The sequence below is a fragment of the Empidonax traillii genome, unplaced genomic scaffold (assembly GCF_003031625.1).
Source record: "Empidonax traillii isolate 1590-97213 ecotype Southwest subspecies unplaced genomic scaffold, ASM303162v1 scaffold155:size2260171, whole genome shotgun sequence".
In the NCBI taxonomy this organism is placed as follows: domain Eukaryota; kingdom Metazoa; phylum Chordata; class Aves; order Passeriformes; family Tyrannidae; genus Empidonax; species Empidonax traillii.
Window position 1 is genome coordinate 1,359,007 of NW_020955348.1, and position 20,868 is coordinate 1,379,874.

Genomic DNA, 20,868 nt, shown 5'->3' on the forward strand with positions numbered 1-20,868 from the left:
CAGGAACAGATTTTCTCTATCCATATTTTTCATGGTTTTGTAACTATTTTAATAGCAATGTCTTCAAGCAAATAAGCAGATCTAAAAGCAACTGAAGTTAGCATTTTAACCATCTTTTATCCCATTACTTTGGACTTGGAAAATAAATACTTGCCCCCTATTGCAATTGTAGCTGAGGTAGATATTGTAAGAGTGTGTCCCTTTCTTGGGGAAATACAAACTTGCTGTACTTCTGCTTTGAATGGCATTCCAACATCTCTGAATATATATTCATGACAGCCAACTATTTCAACGGGCTTTGGATAGTTCAAATACAGCTATGAAGGGATTATGTTAATTTTAATCATGATTGGTTGAAATCAATTTGATATTATGACATAGCTTTTAGTAGTAGTTCTGTGGAAGTTGTTCTTATCAATAATGTTTAATAGTGGCATTTATAGGTGCGCATGTGGGCAAGAGAGAAATAAAATGCAGATTACAGCGAAACAACTACAGATCTCAAGTGCTTCCTAAAATCATTATTATGGCAATGAGAGTGAGAAGAGGTAGATAAAATATGTTTTTGAAATTCTGTGTAAGGGAAGGTGTGAGGGTACATGGAAGCTAAGGGCTGAGTGTGATCACTTATAATTATATACAGAGCAATTAAATTAAAAAATGAGAAGATGGAAAAATAGAAAAGGAACAAAGCCTCAGTTCTTAGGATGAGAAGCCTGTGGTGTTTATAGAATCTTCTCTCATTCCCCTTAATACAAAAGAAATAAAATCTCAGGAATAATTTTTAATGCAGTTTTCTGATGGAAGAAGCTCTCCAGCTTTGCATGGCTTTTGTTTTTTTTCCCACTGCATACTGCTTTTTTAAAAATACAAACAAATATGGATTCATTTTAATTTCTTTTACACTTAAGTCAAAACGGAGATATAGCTTTCTTTTCTTTCCCTGTGTATTCATGTACATACAGTAATGGATTTTTAGACATCATGTTCTTAAGCACCTGACTTCGAATATTTCTGGCCTTCAGGGAACAGGGACAAGAGAGCAAATTTGCCTCTGCAGTTTTACGCAGACATAGGTGTATTTTTAGGTTATTTCACAATGAGTAACACACTTCCCGACGTTAGCTGGGTGGGGACTGGAACCCACGGGTTGGCAATGAATGGACAGAGACAAATGCTCCGAGAAATCACGGGCTGGCAGTGCGTGTGCTGCTGCTGCTGCCCCCGGCGGCAGGACGAGCCGGTGGAGCCCCAGCTCCTCGGGAATGCTGGGAATGTTGAGTCAGGGACTGGCAACCCAGACAGCCAGGATCGCAGCTGACTGAGGGAGACTCGCTGAGGGACAGAAAGACGAGGGACAGGAGCACACAAGCCTCCCCCGACTGCAGCAGGTTCCCCCTCTTCCTCCCCTCGGAGGTGCTCGGTGGCTCCGGCTCTCCCTGCCGCCTCCTTCCTCCGCGCAATGGGATGTCAGCTAAACGTGATGTTGTAAAATCCATGTGAGGACGAAAGACAGATGCAATGATTTGAAAGGTGAGAAGCTTAAGCAAGAATATGGCTGTAATACATGACTGTAAATTATTTGTGATTAAGGGAATTGCTATATATTGCTTTTTACAACTACCTGGTAGCTGAATCTGGAAATGAATTTGCAGAATATTTTATATTGCTTTAGAAATACATTGTAATAAATGGGACCAAGCGCACATCTTATTCTGGTAACAGAGTGCCTCTCCCTACAGAATCGTCAACCAGAAATCTCTCTTGCAATTTCTATTAAAAGCAACCATAGGAGTCGGGTTTTTTGTTGTTGTTGTTGGTTTTTTGTTTTCTTCTTTTTTTTTGGTGCCCAGTGTTTAAAAATATTATTGTTGTTAAAGTTCTCTAGAATAGAACCGATAAGCTTTGGAAATTTTTATCTTTATACCTAAATACTGGATAACGTTTGGTATTTTAAAAACCGTGTCAGGAAAAAGGTGAGAGATTGCTGTTCCTCTCTAGTGGCTGGAAAATGGAAAGAGAAACTAACAGAATATTATTTTCCAGTTATATAATTAATGAATACTTACCAGGGTCCCTCATTTATGGTGCTGTGTGGTTTAATTTTTTTAGGAAGAGATCATTTTAGGCTGGATAAGACTGATGGATATGATGCGTATGATGAAATCCACACATATGCTCATCAAGGGTACATATTTTTTTTCTGGGAGCACTAGAGTAATAATGTGATGGAGAAGGATTTTTTTTTTTTTTTATTAGTGTGTGATTGATTTCTAGGCGGCTACCTGCTAAGCCTTGTGATGGATGGATGGGAATGTACTCCCTTAGCGGCGAATTGCTGTTTCCCTGTTGATGGACACGCCAGCCGACCACTTGCATTGGCAGATACAAGCTCGTTGCACATAAGCACGGCCAATAAGTGCAGCCAAGAGGAGGGCAAATCCTACTTGTCAGGGTTAGTTTTCTTCTTGGCTTTTAAAATCAGCGGTTTCACTTGGCTGTTTGTTTGTTTGGGATTTGTTTTTATGTCCGATTCCCGTGCCCGCATCCCTGGGGTGCGTGTCCGGGGCCGCCGCTCCGTACGCGGCTCCTTTCCCGGAGCCGCACCGGGCGCAGGCCCTGCTCGGCTCCCCCTCCTCCGGAGGGCGGGGAAGGGAGGGAGGTCCCCCCTGCATCCAGTCCCTTCTCCCCTGGCACTCCCTTTCCTTGTGGCCGAGTCGAGGACGGAGCAGATGCCCCGTCTCGCCCTGCCCTGAGGGGAGATGCTGAGGAGCGCTGCCGCCCTCCTCGCGCCTCAGGGAATCGCGGAGCTTCACGGCGTGGATTCAGGGCCCTTTTCCAGCCGCGGGGGCACTGGGGACCTGGGACTCTCCTCCCATCCTCGCTGCTCGCCAGCGAGGGGGGAGGAAAGCCCGACCACCTTCCCGGCCCAGCTCCCCTCAGGCGGCTGTGTCACCGCAGCGCGTCCCTACGGGCAGCTCTAAAGCAATCCCGCTGTCGGGGGGGGCTTCCCTGGATCCTCCCCGCTGCCCTCTCCAGCTCCGCCGGTGCCCACCCTCACGGCCCCGCCCTGCCCTGCCCGGCCCCGCTCCCTTGGCTGCGGGCGGGGATGGCGAGCGCAGGTGAGGGGAAAAAGCAGCGACAAAAACACTGCCGGCACAGCAGGAGGAGGCTCTCGCAGCCCCAGCCCTACCACGGGCTCATCTGCTTGAGCAGAGTGTTTCCCCGTTTCTTCCTTTTCCTGAATACGAGGAGGAGAAGGTCCCGTCTTAGGGCCTGTCTTTACACGCGGCGTGTGTAATGGTAAATTAATCCAGTTGCCTTAAGGAATATGTTTCTGAGGGAAAAGCTCTGTCACAGTTTCTTATGGAAGAAACTTAAAGAAACTTGGCTTTGTGACCTTAACACAGAGTGACTGTGTTAAGGGCCGTGTGTGAAAGGAACTCCAAATTTCAGTGGTCTAAAGAAACATTTCCTTTACTGTTAGTTTTGTTTGAAAGTTCCGCATAAATATAGCTTTCAAAGGCATTAAGGTGAGTTAGCACTTTCACTTTTCCTACAGATATTTGGGGGAAGGAGAGGCTTTCTGTTCTGCAAGGGAAGGGAACATAATTCCTTCCTCCAAAGAATCTCGGTCCTTCCAAATAAGTCTCGGTCCCTGAGATTTGTGACTGCCCAGCTCAGGTTGGAACTAGATGTTTAAACTGTGGAGGAACCCTGTGCAGTACGTCTTACAAGTGCACCTAGGGTGGGGTAGATCTTGCAGTTAAGATCTGAGAAGTTCCTTATTTAGCCTTTGACTTACTATGCTCATTATCTGTTCTCGTGTGGTTTGGGTGCATTTGGAAGAGACCTATCTTGTCTCTCTTATTCCTTGGGTGTTTCTTCAACTCCCCCAACTCATTGGTAGTCAAATTCTGGTGGAGAGCAGTGTAAGAGAGAATTGTGCCAGTCACCCCTCCTGTTCCTTGCCTGCTCTGAAGGCCAGAGCAAGGTGTGGAACATATTCTTAGCAGCCAAATCTGAACACATTCAACCATTTTAGCATGTCAAATTTGTGGTATTCAGAGAGTTGGCTATTCAGCATGCTTGTTTTTGTAAAAGAATGCTCAAGGGATATTTTTTTTTTTTTTGCTTTAGAAAGATGATTCTTGCAGACCTTTGAAGGATGACTAACAAAAAAGAGTGGGTTGTTCACCCCTCAAAGAGGGTGAGGCAATCAGCCTGTGTATCACTTCCAAAGACAACATATGCTCTCCCACCTGTATCTCTTATGGTGCTTATTATATTTTTATCTGCTATGATGCATTTGTTATCTTCTCTGTTTAATTTAGTTTGTAATGTGAAGGATATGGGGATTATTAGTCAGATCCACCTAGGAATATTACTGTGATACTGATTTTTAATTTTTTAATTATTATTTTTATAATATGACTGCTCTTTTATCTGTGAGATTGTTCAGTTTAGGATTGCTTTAAAATATTTTTGGGATCTAAGTTTCACTTTTTGAGTGATCATATGCACTCAGCAATGATGATTTTGCCTCAACTTGTTTTGCAACGCTAGTGCTAGCTTATATTTTCTATGAAGTTTTGGAAAAAGAGTAAGAGTTGCTTTAAAGCAAAATGAATTTACAATTTGCTTTTAAGAGTCATGGTTGGTCAAGGAAAAATAGCGCTGCTTCTTCTGAGTGATACTTTCATATTATGAAAATGCAAAGTCATATTAGCAAAAACATCAGTTAAATATTTTTTCTGGAGCATTTTTAATTAGTCACTTTTTAAAAATGTAATGCATTTTATAAAGAAAGAGTCTTTAGCAATCTTTTGAAATCAAGTGAGATGGAGTTATGTTGGTTTGTTTTTGCTTTTATGCGAGATGTGAAAAAAAACCCCAGCTATTTCCTTTGAAAGTGGCTGTGGACTACTTCTGGAGGTCCAAGAAAGTTAGTAAGCATGGATATGCAGTGAATTTTTGTATAAGATAAGCCAAATTCTACAGAATGCAGAAACTTTAGGAGTTATATTTTAGAGTGAAATCAATTTAAAAATATCTTAAATTTTGTGGGAAATGCCATGGGACAATGAAAGGAGTAAAAAGACTGGTGAGACTGGTGTATATATAAATACATATTGTGTATATGATATGCTGTAATTTCTGGGATAACTGCAGAGCTGAGGTGGGAAGTCACAAAAGAAAGCCTTGTCTATAATGATTGCTTAGCTGGATTTAATGGGCAATTTGTTTTGAAGGAAGTGAAAAAAAATGTAACAAAATTCTCTACCATTTGTGAATTTAGTCCAACAGATCCCGTGTTGCACACAGCATTGGTAATATGTGGGACCATTTCCCTGCAAGTAAATGGCTTGGATCACTTGGGGTGAATGTTGACTTATTCCTGTTCCTAATGGAGGTTTACTGTGTCCATACTTTTAGTTACCCTGTTTGGCATCCGCTTGGATTGTCCCATTGCAAAAATGTAACAAATTGAATGGACTTGGAGACTACAGGTCTTGAATTCTCAGGAACTGATATTTCTTTTGGAATATGAGTTGAATCCTGTTGCAAATTGTGCTGATGCTTCTTCAGTTTTCACTATTGTTATCTAAGCACTTTTCATGGTCAGTAAAATTAATTTGCTTGTAATCTGCTAAGATATATATTTCATTATCTCTGCTGTGTGCAGCGTCTGAATCATTTAATTACTTTATAAAAAGGCACAGGCCTGTTATTTCTGTAGCAGTGTGGACTTTGACTTAAGCAGTTTTCTGCTGTGTGTTCTTTTCCTCAAAATATATTGTTGTTTAAATACAGTTCTTACCGGTTTTATTCTTTGAACAATTCAGATTAGTGGACAAATATGACATGGTAAAGCACATTTCTTTTTGTTGACCTATGTCAAATAGTAGAGCAAGAAATGGGTACTCTCAAGGGCTTCTCTGGAAGACAGTTTGCTGTGTAAAGCATGTTTATTTTTGATGGCTAAGTATTGGCAGTCATGATGTACTTTGGTTTTCATTTATAGGCCTCATTTGAAATCTGCTCAGACAATTTGCTTTTCCTTAAGGAAAGCAGTTACAATAACATCTGTCATCAACATCGGATGTTCACGTCAGATGCTTGTGAGGACTTATAAATTGCACTTGTGAATTGGTGTGGTTGTGGTTTCTAAGATGGGTTCAGTGTCAGCACAAAGCTGGAGGGTTGGGCTGTCCTATGAAATTGTTAAAAGCCAACAACCAAGTGGTTGGGGAACTCCTCAACGTTTTCTGTGAATAAATAAATAAATAAAAAGGTAATTCCTGAAGTGCAGTGCCTTCTAATGGTTCCAGGGTGCTGATAATATGATGAATTGAGGGCTAATCTGCTAAATCACTTGGATCAGTTACAGAGCCTGTAAATTCCTCGGAGAACTTTGATCTAATGTGGCTGAAGCACAGCCAGATTCCTTCTTTGGCATGATACTGAAACGTGCCTTCTCGAATCCTAGTGGAGGCAACAGAGATGTTCTACAGGCTTCAAAGCATGATGAATGCACAAATACATGCTTTTTGTTTTACAGTTGGAGTATGTATATTACTTCTCTTGAATGAAGTAAACGTAGGATGCATAATGGATGTTTGTACTTGCTGAATATCCCAATATCTAAGTATTCTAAGAAAATGCTGGGGGCTACACAGGTAGTCTTAATGCCAGATTCTATTACTATTCTGTTGCTTCCTTGTAAGAATGGAAGCTTTGTAGAGAAAAAGAAAAAATATAGCTTTATCCTGCAAATATGTAAGCCTGTGTTTAATAACATTCATATGAGTAGCCTTAGTGAATTCAATTGAAAATACTCCATTGTGTGGGAGTATTGCTGATCATTTCCAAGATAGGCTTAAGAGTTTTAAATGCATCTTAAAATGAAAAGTACGACATTAATGTAAAAGACAGAATATTTTTAAACATGATGTGAAAATAGACAAATTTACAGGGCTAAGTATAAATTCAGTCAATTTCCTTTCACATTATTTTCAGTTCCGAAGTTTTTTTTCCCAAAGCAAATAATTACAGTTCCTAATGTGTATTTATTATATATCTATGGTGAACAGCCTTGTGTTTCAAAGACTGTTGGTAGAAATGCTGTCAATATAGATGAACAATAGAAAGAACAATACTGGGCTTCCAGTTTTTGCTAGAATACTTTTAGGTTTCTTAGCTCATGCTTATTTTTAAGCTCTAACTTTTCCAAGATAATTCAGTCTATAAAAAAGACAGTGTTTCTGTAAACTGTTAAGTAGTCATTCAAGTTAGGTAAATGTTGGCAAAAGCAAAGTGAAATAGTGCTACTCATTAGGCATAATTTTAAGTAATCCTGAAGAGTGTCGTATACTTTTACATTTAAATATTTTCTTTTTTTTTCCAAAGGAGACTATTTTAGTAAAAATGTAAGACGTGGGGCTTTGTTGTTGTTTGGTTTTGTTCTTTAGTAGTCATTAAACTAAAAGTACTGTTTGTCTGGCTAGCTATGTGCCTTAGAATAATCCTCCATAAAATACTGGAGTTGGTAGATGCAGGCTTGCGTTGATAAACGAGATTCCTTATCGAGAAAGAAATAAGAGGGAAGTGATTAAAAACTGCAGGATGGAAGGCACAGTGAGTACTGACCAGGATACAGAATTTAGCACACAAAAGACACCGGCATACTTGCAAAAACTATAATGTTAGGAAACCTTTCTCTGGGAAAACAAAAGCTTGCCAAGCCTCTAGCAATATCTGTGCATCCTGAGAAGGTCATTATGTGCAGGGAAGTTGAGAAAGCTAAGAAAGAAACAAAACAAAACTGAAGAGGTGCAAGCAGTGGTTTGGAATGTAGGTGTTTCTATCCCTTATTGCTTGTGATTCACTCCATCCACCCTCCCACCCGCCAATAAAAAATAGGATCTCAAAATTGCGCAGAGCAGATGGCCAACAAAACAATGACAGTGAGTGTGGGACTGGCAACTCTGGTCACTTAAAACTGAGGGGTTTTACTCTGGAAGGCAATTTGGTGTGCAGGCTGTACTTGGTTGTATTTGCCCAGATTTGCCAGATAGGATATACCCTATAGCTTTTTATAAAAAGTGTGTTCTCCTCTGGCAAAACAATGAAAATTAGATATGATGATTCTGCCATTACTTGGCTATAGAAAACTTTTTTCTTAAGGTTCTGTTTTCAGGGCTTTTAATATTTTACACAACATGAGAAAAATAAAATGGAACAAGTCTGAAATTTCTCGCCTCCCTTAAGCATCTTAGAAACCCCAGGGAGACTTTTTGTCACATGCAGGAGTGCAGGAAAAATTTCTTTTAATACATGTATTAGAGATAAGACATTAAGAATTGGAGTTTCAACATCAAAGAGAGACCTAACTGAAAAGTTACAAAATAATGGAGGTGTCAGTTGGTGGAGTTTAAATACCACTAATATTATTTAAAGCCCATTTCTAATTATTATCATGTTTTAAAAAGTTTTAAGACAATTACAATGTCTCTAACATTGTAATAAAGAGAAAAAGACATTAAAAAAGGGTCACTCTTTTTGCACGTTATGTTAAACCCATGAAACTTGTATAAAAGAGATTGTTGACTCTTCACTTAAATACGTTCAGGAGTAATATAATTGACAATCCTGATGATTTTGTCACAACTGCTTGCTTTTCAAGATTTTTTAATACTGCATTTTGAGCAAATACTTCAATTACTGGAGTTCTCTGATTGCATGACAAGTATTAATTGCTGTCACTGCACCTGACAATACTAGAATGCTTGACAACTTTATTTTCCATATATGTCATTAGATGCATATTGAGCAGCCACTGCTGTTTATTCCTTCCTATACTATTCCTTCTGTATGAAACAGAAATGAAAGGCAGGCAGGTCTGATGAATTATTTCGATGAGGTGATAAATGCCAGTTCTTTCGTCTAGCATTGATGGGAGTTCAGGGACATGACCAACTTGCAAGATCAAAATGAACTTTATTTGCAGCTACATATGTACTATTTTTATAAGAAACTGCAAGAGAAAGGAGGTAAATCAGTGTCTGATGACTAGTAAAAAGAAAGTTATTGTGCAGACTGTAGTGAAACTCAACATTTACATTAGCAATGCAGATTCAGGACACTCTAAGGAACCTAAATGAAAATGCTATTGCTTTTAAAGTTGTCATGTGTATTTTGTTCTTCAAACTTCTAAGGAATAGTAGAGTAGTAGGAAGAAATAGGTGATTTTTCTTCTCAGGATTAAAGAAAAAGTGGGAGGGGAATAAGTAATTTGATCAGTCTGATATGTCTGATAAGTAGGAGAAGAGAGTACTTTGCCCTTTTAATAAAAACAGTGCTGGGCTTGTACTACTCCCATATGAACCAGCATTTTGTTGATGTTTTTGTTACTTTATTAAAAGAAGATGTGCTGTGCTGCTCACATTAATGGAGAAAGGAAGGATACTCTTCAGTAGGTTTCAGTTCTCTGTATCTAGTTTGCATCAGCTTGCTGGGTTTGTTTGTTTGTTTTTCTTTTACATCAGCACAGGTAACAGAAAACATGCAAAGAAAAGAGTAATCTCCATACAGGACTTGTTGAGCCACTGTTAAAGCAGTTGAAAGCCCAGGTAAACCGAAAGAATGTGCTAGAAATATATTAGTGACTCTTGGTCACTATTTTTAATGCACGTGTCCCTGGACCTTTGTGTACAGAAATGTTTTTTGTTGTGATGAGAGTATTTAAATGATTATTTTAATAATTATTTTAACTTGCTAGGACATGTGTTGACGGAACAGATCTTTTCTGTGAGTCTTCTTTTTGTGGTGTCTCAAAACACAGTCCTGGTGGAGATAATGAGCATTATCTTCTACATCATCTTTTATTTCTTCTGTTTTGCTGCTTTTAGTTTATATCTGGGGAGTTGTATAGTACTAAAGAGTTTCAGACAGTTTGGAATCAGATTGATGATTTCTGCACTTAGCTGTCACTACGTGTTATTTGGGGAGTTTAGCTGGAAGGAAGGGGTTCCCTGAAAGCTTTCGGTGCTGTTACTAATGTTTGAGCTCTTGGCTGAATGTTAATATTGGCAAGTAGTTGTGGAAAGCTGTTAAGGATTTGGCTGATATCCAAACTTCCTGCTGACTAGGTGATTCAGGCTGGAGGAGGACGCACTAAAAGTCTAACTCATTCCTGAGCATGTAAGTGTGTGTAAAGAGTGAAAACCAGGACTTAGGGGGTTTTGTGTAGACAGTATTTAAAGGGAACCATGTAATTATGTAAAATGTAGAAGCAATGATTTGAAAAGTAAATGGAGTGAGACATACCTTCTATTAGCATCATATTAGAATCCTGTGTTTTAAGTCTCTATAAAAATAGGTAGTTAAAAGTCAAAATGCTTTGTCAGAGCCATAAGCAACGTGGGTAATGTGAACCCATGATATTACTGTGTGCACAGTGCAGAGATTTTAAAAATCAAAAGAACCTTCTATAAGTCTACAGTCTATCCCTACTGGACTGAGTGAATCTGGGTGACTTTGTCTCAGAGAAGTTTTTAAGGGGATGTGATCTTTCTGAGTTGTATTGGAGCTCTTTTGTGCTGGCTACTGCAACATCTGCAGCTTCCAGGCTCCTATCAAGAGTGAGGGTTGATCTCTTTAGCTGTGGGTATACTGTTCTTGTCTTGGGTGAAAAATTATTGCTTGAGAGTTTTCTCCCCCCCCTCCCTCAAATTAAAATAGTAATATGAAATTAATTTAGTTGTCAAGAAAGAGTGGGCAGGTGAGATGTAGATGATTTTAAGTTTAAGTAGAATGGCTCTGTCGGCTGGATCTTTGGGAAGATCAGAGAAGGGACCTCCTCTCTCTTATTCTGTAGGCAGAAGATGATGATCTGTGTGGCAATTGTTGAGGCCCCGAGGCTGATATTGCTTCTTCATGTCTCCAGTTCCTGATGTGTTGAGACACACAGTAAATCTTCCTGAAGCAAGGAAAGCTCTGTGTATAAGCAGTAAAGAGTAGAAAATGATGTATGTGCCTTCCCCCCCTCCACAGGCTTTTACTGTGTCTGAGACTTTTCACAACCATAAAGGAAGTCTCAAGGTTTATCCTTAAGATGTATATGCTTTGAAAAAAACTACTTTCATGTGCCTGCCTTTTTCTGAGGTGTCTGCAAGAAAGCCAGTCTGTATAACACAGGCTGGAGATGGTACCAATTTGAAATGAAAATAGAGATAAACTGTAAGAATTCCTTTAAATCGCGGTTTTCAGCTTTTGGTCTCTGAGCCATCCTCAGTAGGTCATTAAGGAAGAAAACCAAGCATATTGTCAGTGTGTTTGCCCTTTCTACATAGAGGTCTCTGTTTTGATTATAATAATTCTAAAGGAAAAAAAAAAAGGCAATGATTGGAAATGCTGGGGAGGTAATAACATTTCATTGGTGGTGTTTTGTTTCCCTGTTCCTGTTGCTTTCAGAATTTTCACAAGCTTATGAAAGTTACTATGTTAAATAGGTATTTGAACATTATCATTAAAGAAATTCAGGGAGAAGGTAGCCTCCCTTTGGATAAGGAATGATGATTCTCCTGTAGGGCTCAAAGGTAAGTACTGGAGGGCTAAGCAAGATGAAAGTGTTCTCTGATTTGAGATGGGAACTTCCAAAACTTCACACAAGTAGAGAAAAGAAAGACCACAATTAATAAGCTCTAAAAGGCAAAACAAGTACCTAAAAATACATATTGGGACACAAACAGAAGGCTAAATAGGTTATTAAGTAACTCTAAGAAAACAGCATGGATTACTTATTTATGACTGAAAAGGAAAACCACTATGGATCTGGTGTAAGGATATCCTGTACCTCTATTTTTTCGGATGGAGAAATCTGCACCAACCCCCCCCCACGTGGCCATGTATCATGTCTGCTGCAGCTCAAAATATTTTATTGTATCCAGTTTAAATTGCCATTGACAGCTTCTGCTAGCAATCTGAGTTTTTCACCAGGCTGGATAGTGGTTGTTTGTTTGTTTGCTTTGTTTACTTTAGTTTTTTCCTGGGGAGGGGGACACAGAGTGGGGAGAGCTTTGTGTTCTCCTGGAGAAACCATATCAGTTTAGAAGACAGTTGCTTTTGCTTAGGAGCAAAATGCCATGAACCAATGGAAGGAAAATGGTCTTCATCTCTGATCTCATGGTAGATTGTCTTTGCAGCAGTTATAGAACTTGTTCAGGAAACTAAAAAGATACAAGGATGGATTTCTTGAAGGGCATGATGTGTGATGCTCTTTGCCTGGCACTTGAGATTTAGGATAAGTAGTTGCATTGCTCCAGTCACCATGATAAGATACATTTTTTTTTTTTTTGGTTGATTAATGCGTTGAAGCTGAGATGGCAGACAAATCGCACCAAGCTCTTTTGGTGGAACAAGCTGTGGGTCATCTCTTGAATTGCTGGATGACAAGTGAAAAGAGGGGCAGGTTTTGTATACTGATGTTGGAATGTCAAAATTTGAAAACATAAATCAACAAATTACATTATACCTGTGGGCCTTGGGGCTGAATTTGGGAAGCTTTAGGACGTTTTAAGGGCTCAAAAAATGGGAAAGAAGTGAAAACACAAGAATGGCCACTGTTGTACAACAGCAGCTGGAACAAGCTGGAACATCTCAGCTAATTCAGATGCGTGCTGGTAATTCAAATGAAACAAAAGTGCTGAAGACTGTGCTGGCTCTTAAGCTTGATGAAAACACAACATATATCTTGCAGTTCTTAGAGCTCATATAAGTCATGTTGGGATAATGAGGGGTCAGTGGAGAATTCAACATGCTTCTTGTTTGCTGACATCGTTAGTGTCCATAGTGTTTTATGTTAATATTGTTGGTGAGGATTTAATAGATTAGAGCTTATTAATAAATATGACCATTAATTATACTTCTGCCTGCCCCTGCATCAACACTTTTCACAGCAGATGTAGAACAGATGTTTTAAAACACTGGGAATAATGCATCTATCCTAATGAGGATGCCTTGAGGGAGTGGTTAAAAATTACTGAGTTTGATTGAATCCAACTTTTGTTCTTTCTGTAGATACCTTTGAAATAAATGGTCCTAGATCTGGTTGATGACCACCAATTTAATTAATACCATACATTTATTGAAATGGTTGTATTTGTTTCAAAAAAAAACCAAAAGGCCTGCCTAATCCCAAAGTCCTATTGTATGCTTATTTTCATGCTTTGGAAAGTTAATAAACTTACTCAGAACTTGCTAAATGTCTAAAAATAGTATTGAAGAATTTTAAAATCGGTCCACATCTGTGTGTTGTTTGGTTAAATAAATTCCAAGGCTAGTTCTATCAAAGAAATGGAAAAAAAAAAGAAAGCAAATTGTATTTCACAAGCATTCCTTTTCTGAGTGGAAACCTAGATTATTGTCATGGAAGCTTTTCCTGAGAAGCTTATTAACAACAGATACTGGCAAGTTAGTACTTCATTAAACAAATAATACTGTGTCATACTCTAATTGTTTGTAAGGAAATATTCTTTCAAATTAGCTTAGTTTTATTGTTAATTTTTCTTACTAAAATATGCTTTTACTGGTTACAGCTGAACTATTAGAAACAGTTTCCTTCATCTTTTTTCCTATCCTAAAACCTCTTTGTTAATCCAAATAGGAATTAAAATCTCTGCTTATTTCCTTGTTCTGTCTAATATTATCAGAGAATGCACAGAACTGCTGAATTTCTGCTTCTATGCTGTGTTTTGAAAATGTAATATCTCAATTCTTTGGGTGGTTCTTAGTGTCAACAATAGCTATCTTTTTTCCTTCCTATAAATTTCATGCGGTCAGTCATTTACATCCCTTAATGTGTTGAAACTCAAGTGTGTTTTTGGGCCCATGTTGTTCATGGCAACATAAGTTAACTCAAAATTTTCTATCAAGAAAGAAGTGAACAGTTTTCTTCTGATTGAAATTAGTCTGAAAATGCATTTCTAACTAGTCACCCTAAATACTAAATTTAGAGTAGATTTTATTTGTGAGATTATTCTGGGGAGCGAGTTACTTTATTGTATGACATATGGTGATTACTTGCAAACTTATTTTCCAAGATGAAAACCTAATTTTATAATTTTTTTCCCTTTTTATCCCCAGGTCTGTCTTTGGAGGAAAAACAGATTTTTGCCTACTGGAAGAATGCAGTGAAACTGCCAATATTTCTAGCTGGAACTATAGGTTTAATATTCAACTTTAGTGTTACTAATTTCTTACTAAGCAGTACCTCAAAGTAGAAGAAAAATGTATGGAAGTGCAAGAACAATCAGCAACTTGGAAGGGAGTCCCTCCAGGTCTCCCCGTTTGCCGAGGTCCCCCCGCCTGGGTCACAGGCGAACGAGCAGCGGGGGAGGAGGAGGAACAGGTAAGACGCTGTCGATGGAGAACATCCAATCCCTTAATGCAGCCTATGCAACATCTGGACCAATGTACCTGAGTGACCACGAGGGTGTAGCTTCTACTACTTTCCCAAAGGGCACAATGACTCTTGGAAGGGCTACAAATCGAGCTGTGTACGGGGGTCGGGTCACAGCCATGGGGAGCAGTCCCAATATTGCGTCCGCCGGGCTCTCGCACACAGATGTCCTTTCTTACACGGATCAGCACGGAGGTCTGACCACATCTTCACACCACCACCACCATCAGGTTCCTTCTATGCTGAGGCAGGTTAGAGATAGTGCCGTGTTAGACCTGCAGGCTCAGCTTAAGGATCTACAGAGGGAGAATGATCTTCTCAGAAAAGAGCTGGACATTAAGGACAGCAAGCTGGGATCCTCTATGAACAGCATCAAAACTTTCTGGAGTCCCGAGCTAAAGAAAGAAAGAGTGTTGAGGAAAGAAGAAGCAGCCAGAATGTCAGTTCTTAAAGAACAAATGAGAGTTTCCCATGAAGAAAATCAGGTAAGTAATTATGAAGGTTTCTTTCTGTTGGTTTACAACTAAGCACTTGATGTTTTGCTCATGTTACTTTATCCTGTGCTGGAACAATTTTTGACGTTTGCCATAAGAATTGTATGTCTTGATCTGTCTGCTTCTGGCTGCTAAACAGTAGGAAAGGACACTAATAAGAGTCCAAATGCAGGTTATAATTTCCCCCATGCAGCATTCGTTTGCATTTTAGCTGGAGAGAATGACTATTTGTCATTACCCTTTCTCTTACTTTTGACACTTTCTCTGTGCCTTTTTTTTTTTTTTCTGCAACAACATCCTAAATATACTCGGCAACCTTTTTCTGAAGAGGTAAATGAGCCACCTTTGCAAAAGTATAAATAAACATCCAGAGGCATACTTTGTATGAGCTGCACAGGGATTTAACGGTTATAAAGTTAAAAGAAGATAAATCCCCATATGCAACTTTTTGTATTTCTGCATTACAGAATGAAGTTGAAGTTGTGTTTTTAGTAACATTTCAGGGACCTGTGTCTTATTTACAAGGTGCTCCTTTTCTATTTATTTCAAATTATTTCTATTCACAACATAACATTTTTCTGAAGTTATGAGTCAAGTATTTTAATGTGGATGGATTAATCTGTAAGGCCAAGCTTTGAGAATCTATGCTATATCACAAAGAAATATAAACCAGTGGCACATAATAGATAAAAAAATTCTCATATTGCTGTCTCCACACACTTTTTGGCTGCTAGTCTCATTTTAAAGCTGTTCCTTTTTAGACCATCTGTTAACTTTCCCTAGACAAAAACACAATCCTGTGTTTCTCTCACTTCCAGATTCCAAATCTAAACGTCTTTACTGGCAGGCAGCAACAAGTAAAATTTTGAGTTTTCTTCCAAATTTGTGATCATTAGTGCTTCTCAGCAAACTTTCCACCTTTTAGGCATGTCACGAACCTAAATCTCAACAGAACTAACAACTGTTACCAGTTACATCAGTGGGAAACTGGGCCACCATCAGGAATTCAGTACAGTGAATTAACTTACTACTTTCTTCTATAACTTTTGTATCCAGACTGACAGTAATAGTTGCTGAATATTTATGTATAGTAGGTGCACAAGGATGCTGCTGGAACCAGTATTATCAAAAATATGTTTGATGGAGATTCTGCTATTCAAAACCCTTATTGGTTAGATACTTTACTTGTGATAGTGTCACCTTTGTAGGAGGAATATTCTAATACACTCTGTTCTGGTAGCCTTTCTTATGGAAATGTCACATTAATATCTTATATTGACATTTGGAATCTGAAGCTGGTATTTAGAGATTTCGTCATCTACCAAAGTGGTTATGCTTTTTTCTTTTTTTTCCTGAAGTAAGCCTGTTAGTTCTCCTATTCATTAATTGATTTATCAAAAGATTATATCTTTCTGAAAAATACTCTTATTTTCTTGTTACTGCAAACTGGACAAAAAGAGTATATTTTACCCTATGTGTGTATTTAATATGCATCCTTCTATCCCAGTATTCCACTGCTAACAGTGTCCCAAAGGTCACAGAATAGACCAGGTATGCAGTGATATCCCCACTAGTCCTTTTTATGATCCAGCTAGAGTTTCCTTGTGCTTAATAATGCTCAGTGGACTTTGAATTAAGCCAGGTACTTTTGGACCTGTTTAAAATGCCAGTGTCCACAGTCACTTAGAGCAGTGAATCCCACAGCTTAACACATCTGTGAAGTTCTGTTTGAAACTGCTTTTCATTTGGTTTTGCACCACATTTTGGCTGCATTAGCTACGATTTGCTGTTCCTTGTACTGGAAAGAAGACTTAAATAATTGGTATCTTTTGGCAGTCTCAGTGCCACTTAATGATTTTACAGGGTACCATCTTCACATCCCTCCCTCCTCTGTTTTCCAAACTGCGGAATCTTAGCACGTGTGATAGGTCCTTGTGTGAAATGGTGACATTGTTTTTCACACCTGTTACATGGGAGGTTTTTTGAGGTGAGGAGACCAGAACAGATTGTTTTTTATAATACAGGTGCAAGATAAGGTATGTGTTGATGTTGTTGCATTTGTCCCTTTTATTCTGTATGTTGCTCCCAAGAATTCACAACACTTAAACTGTTCTTTCTAGTTTTGGATGACTTATTTATTAATTTACTCCTTTTACTCAGTAAACTGAGCTAATATTTTAAAGGAAATAGTATAGCTGAAGAATCTCACCACTGGTTGTGATCAGTTTAGATCCCAGTTTGTTATGCATAAAAGTAGGATTATTTTCTCTTGTGTATAACTTTTATCTCCCTGAATTTCATCTGCCAGCCTTTGACTTTTTTTTTTGCTCAGCGTTATAAAATCCTTCTTTGCATTTGGCTTTTGTCTCTCCTGCCCTGAATAACCCAATGTCATGAGGAAAATTAGTCATCTTAGTGTTCACTCTGTTCTTTAAGTTATTCAGAATGTGTCAGTCAGCACAAAGCCCAGCCACAGGTTCCAGCAAAACTCCACAGGGACCTTCTCTTGGTTTTATGAGTTGACCGTGTGTTTCTGCTATTTCCTCACTTGTAATCAAATATTTATGTTTAAAAGGACCTATCTTCTCATCTAATTGCTCCTTACTTTTCTTGTAAGCATTTGGAGAGGAGCCTTTCTGAAGGGATGGCTTAGGAAGCCCAAGATGGCTGTGTCAGCTGCTTTGTCAGTCTTACTTATCCACATGGCTGTTGATTCTTTCAAATAACTAATTTAAATTTAAATTATCTAAAAACTATAATTTTAAGCACCAAAAAAAGGGGAGTGATGTGCTCTATCAAACTAGACTAAAAGTGATTGATCTGTCCTTGTGGGTCTGAGGATTACTGACTTAGAAAACTTCCTTAAGAATGGAGCTTTTTCCTACTGAAACACTAAAAACTGTTTTCCCATTGGCTGTGCATGATTGGGGCCTTTAGTCTCATAGCAAACTTTGGGAACTTCCAGAAAACTGGAGAAGGGCAAATCTATCTGCCTGCCAGAAACAAAAAAAAGTTAAATGAAAGGGTAAGAAGTGAATTATAAGTTTGATATTTTTATTATGGTTTCTGTAAAAATCTTGTAAAAATTGTTTGTAAAGTGTATTAATTTATTTATATTTTAAAAAAATAATAACTATTTCTAAATAGGGAGGGAAAATTAAAAAAAAAAAAGACACCCAACATGGATTTGTCAAAAGTAATGGCGAACAAGTTTGATTTTCTTGGATGACAAAAACCCACACCTTATACATAAGGGAAAAACAGTAGTAACATACTGATGTTAGGAAAGCTTTTTCTGTTGTTTCAGGAGCTATTCATTAGTGAGCTCTTACAGTTGCTTTTGTATGGAGACCTATCTGATTGGAAACCTGTGTCAGAGTGTAATTATCAGTGATTCATGGGGAGATTGGCTGGATGCCTCATGGGATCTGTCATGTGTTCTGAGTGATGGATGTGTATTATGCACCCAGGTAATGGCAAGCTGGGAAGGCTTAAAAACATGCTGGAAAACAGGATTATAAATGGAAACAAATTTGGCAAATAGGTGAATGGTTTCAAGTAGTAGGATGTGTTTCAACAGGGAAATTGATAAAAACTGAACCTTTTGGAAGCAAAACCAGACCCCTGAAGGAGTTTATGGATAGTAAGTTGGACATTCCTGATTTTCTTTTGAAGGTTAGTTTGCTTCTGAAAGTGTACACTTTGAGCAATATTCTTTGATATTACAACCCAAATTTCTCTCTGTTGTTCTTATTCTTTGACATATTTTCTCACAGCACAGTTAGTGTGGTTCTGTATATGGATTGATATCCATAGGGGCAGGAGGAGGTACCTTAGGTGTTTTTCAGTATTTAAAGTGGAATCATCCATTTGCAGCATCTCAGTCAGGGATTTTGCATTTTTTTTTTTTTATTCCCTCTAATGTGGCTGGAATATATCTTACAGAATTTATATAATTTATCGGTTTGAATTAGCTGGTTTGAAGACAACGCGTTCACAGTTATTGGTTGATACGCTGCTGTTTTGGTGTTGCAGAAACTGAATTAAATTTACTGTGGTGTTTTTAAGCAAACAGTAAACTTGGTTGCACAAGATAAAGCCCCTTTTATCTAATTAAAGATGTCATTATTTAATACTACATAATTAATACAAAATGGACCACTGCATGCAATAAGCAGTGGCTCTTTTTCATTCTTGATATGATTATATGTTGGAAATAAGTTATGAGCTTGATGCCTTTTTTTTTTTTTTTTCTTACAGAAAACCAGGTAATTTTAATGCAATTAATGTGTTCTTTGAAAATATATTATAAATTTTGGTCTTCTTTTGAAGTTTAGTTCCTGTCTTGGTACTGGAGGAATTGACTTCCGATTACTGAGATGAAGAGGAAGGATAAAAAGGATAGTGAGCAGTTCCTCTGAGAGTTTTGAATACAAAATTGTTTCTTGAAATAATTTCTAGCTATCTGTAGAGTATGAATAGTTCAGATGCTGCAATTAACCAAATTGAGCTGATAAAATAATCAGTAGATAAGGGAATGTGTATTCATGAATCCAGAACTGTGAGTAGCTGCTCAGTGTTATTTCATGTGCTCTTCATTTTCACTTTGATTAATGACAAGTAACTAAATAGAATAGTAAAAGAAAATGTGCCAAGAAATATTCGGAAATGTTTCCCTTCTTTGTACTAATTAAACTGTATTCCTGGTAAAGCCTTGATTATGCTAAGGTATACATTATTTAAAAAAATCCCTAATATTATTTTGAGATGTTTTGTTTATGCCCACTGAAATTACTAAGGTTTCATCCTAGTGGAATACGCAAGGAGTTGCCAACAATTGGATATTTCATGTGAGTTCCCAGATAGGTATTTTCTTCCTTAATATCTGTCAGAGTACTTGCACTTGATTACTGGTGGGAAAGGTGACCTTTCCTTGTTCCTAAATATCAGATATGGTCAGAGGAGTTTTTTGGGTATAAATGCCTTTCAGCCTGTCTCATGGGCAAATGTGGGGAACACCACAAATTGTGAAGCTTCTGGTGAATATTAACAAAGTACAAGGTTATACACAGAAGGTACAGCTAGTAACCTGAGGACTGGAAATATTCTGCTCGTGTTATACTGTGCTGCCTGAGGTACGTTATCACATTAATAACCTAATAACAAAAAAAATATTAAAAATTGGCTGTTTATTTTAGTAAATATGTCTCCTTACAAGAAATAAATAATAAATTTCAATACTTTCAACTGAAAGTTTTCATGTAGAATTTGCAACCAGTGAAAGTCTCTTTTAAGGTATTTTAGAGTGGTTCTGTAAAGCCAGTAAGCTCAGCACATCTATTCATCTTATTTTCTGTTTTTTTCCTGTACTGTTGTTTCCTGCTTTCTTCACCTTTTTTTTCTTATGTCTTGATCTGCATGCATACTTGTCAATTTTAACTTTATTTTGGATGTTTTCACTGTTTTCTTCATGTAAATTCATGTTCATTGATGGCAATTTAGGTAAGTGCAAAATATTTCTTCTTTATTTTTTAAATGTAAATGAAGTCAGTAGATTTTTTTTTTTTTTGTGAACATATATTGAAAGTAAGCATGTTTCTGTGAAATGGGAAGAGGCTGAAATAACAGGAGTGTTCTGCAGAGGAATGATGGGACACAGCTGGTGAGGAGTGATGAAACCAAGCCAGAGGGGTGTGTGTTGCCTTTTGTGCTGCTGCTCCTGAGGGTGAGGAAAGGTTCCCAGCTCTGTGGAAGGGGGCAGAGGGATAAGTGGGTGGACATAATCCTGTAGAGAACCACGGGAATTTTGAGAAAGTAATAACCCAGAAGTGGTTAAGGCTGAATGGGGGAATGCAGTTAGTTTTAACTTTTTTTTTTTTTTTTCTTTCTGTGGTAATTCTATATCTGAAGAAG

General features: G+C 38.1%; 1 protein-coding gene across 9 annotated transcripts in view; it reads left to right on the top strand.

Moving 5' to 3' along the window:
• The first annotated feature begins 1,246 nt into the window (after positions 1-1,246).
• Positions 1,247-20,868, top strand: part of ERC2 (ELKS/RAB6-interacting/CAST family member 2) — a 411,704-nt gene continuing 392,082 nt past the window's right edge. For all 9 annotated transcript variants that reach the window (XR_003571338.1, XR_003571339.1, XR_003571340.1 and 6 more), the window contains exons 1-2: positions 1,247-1,533; positions 14,146-14,946. Coding sequence is in view for 1 of the 9 variants with exons in the window: in XM_027884805.1 (XP_027740606.1) it covers positions 14,290-14,946 (657 nt within the window). In the remaining 8 variants the exon portion in view is untranslated. The remainder of the gene's footprint in view (positions 1,534-14,145; positions 14,947-20,868) is intronic.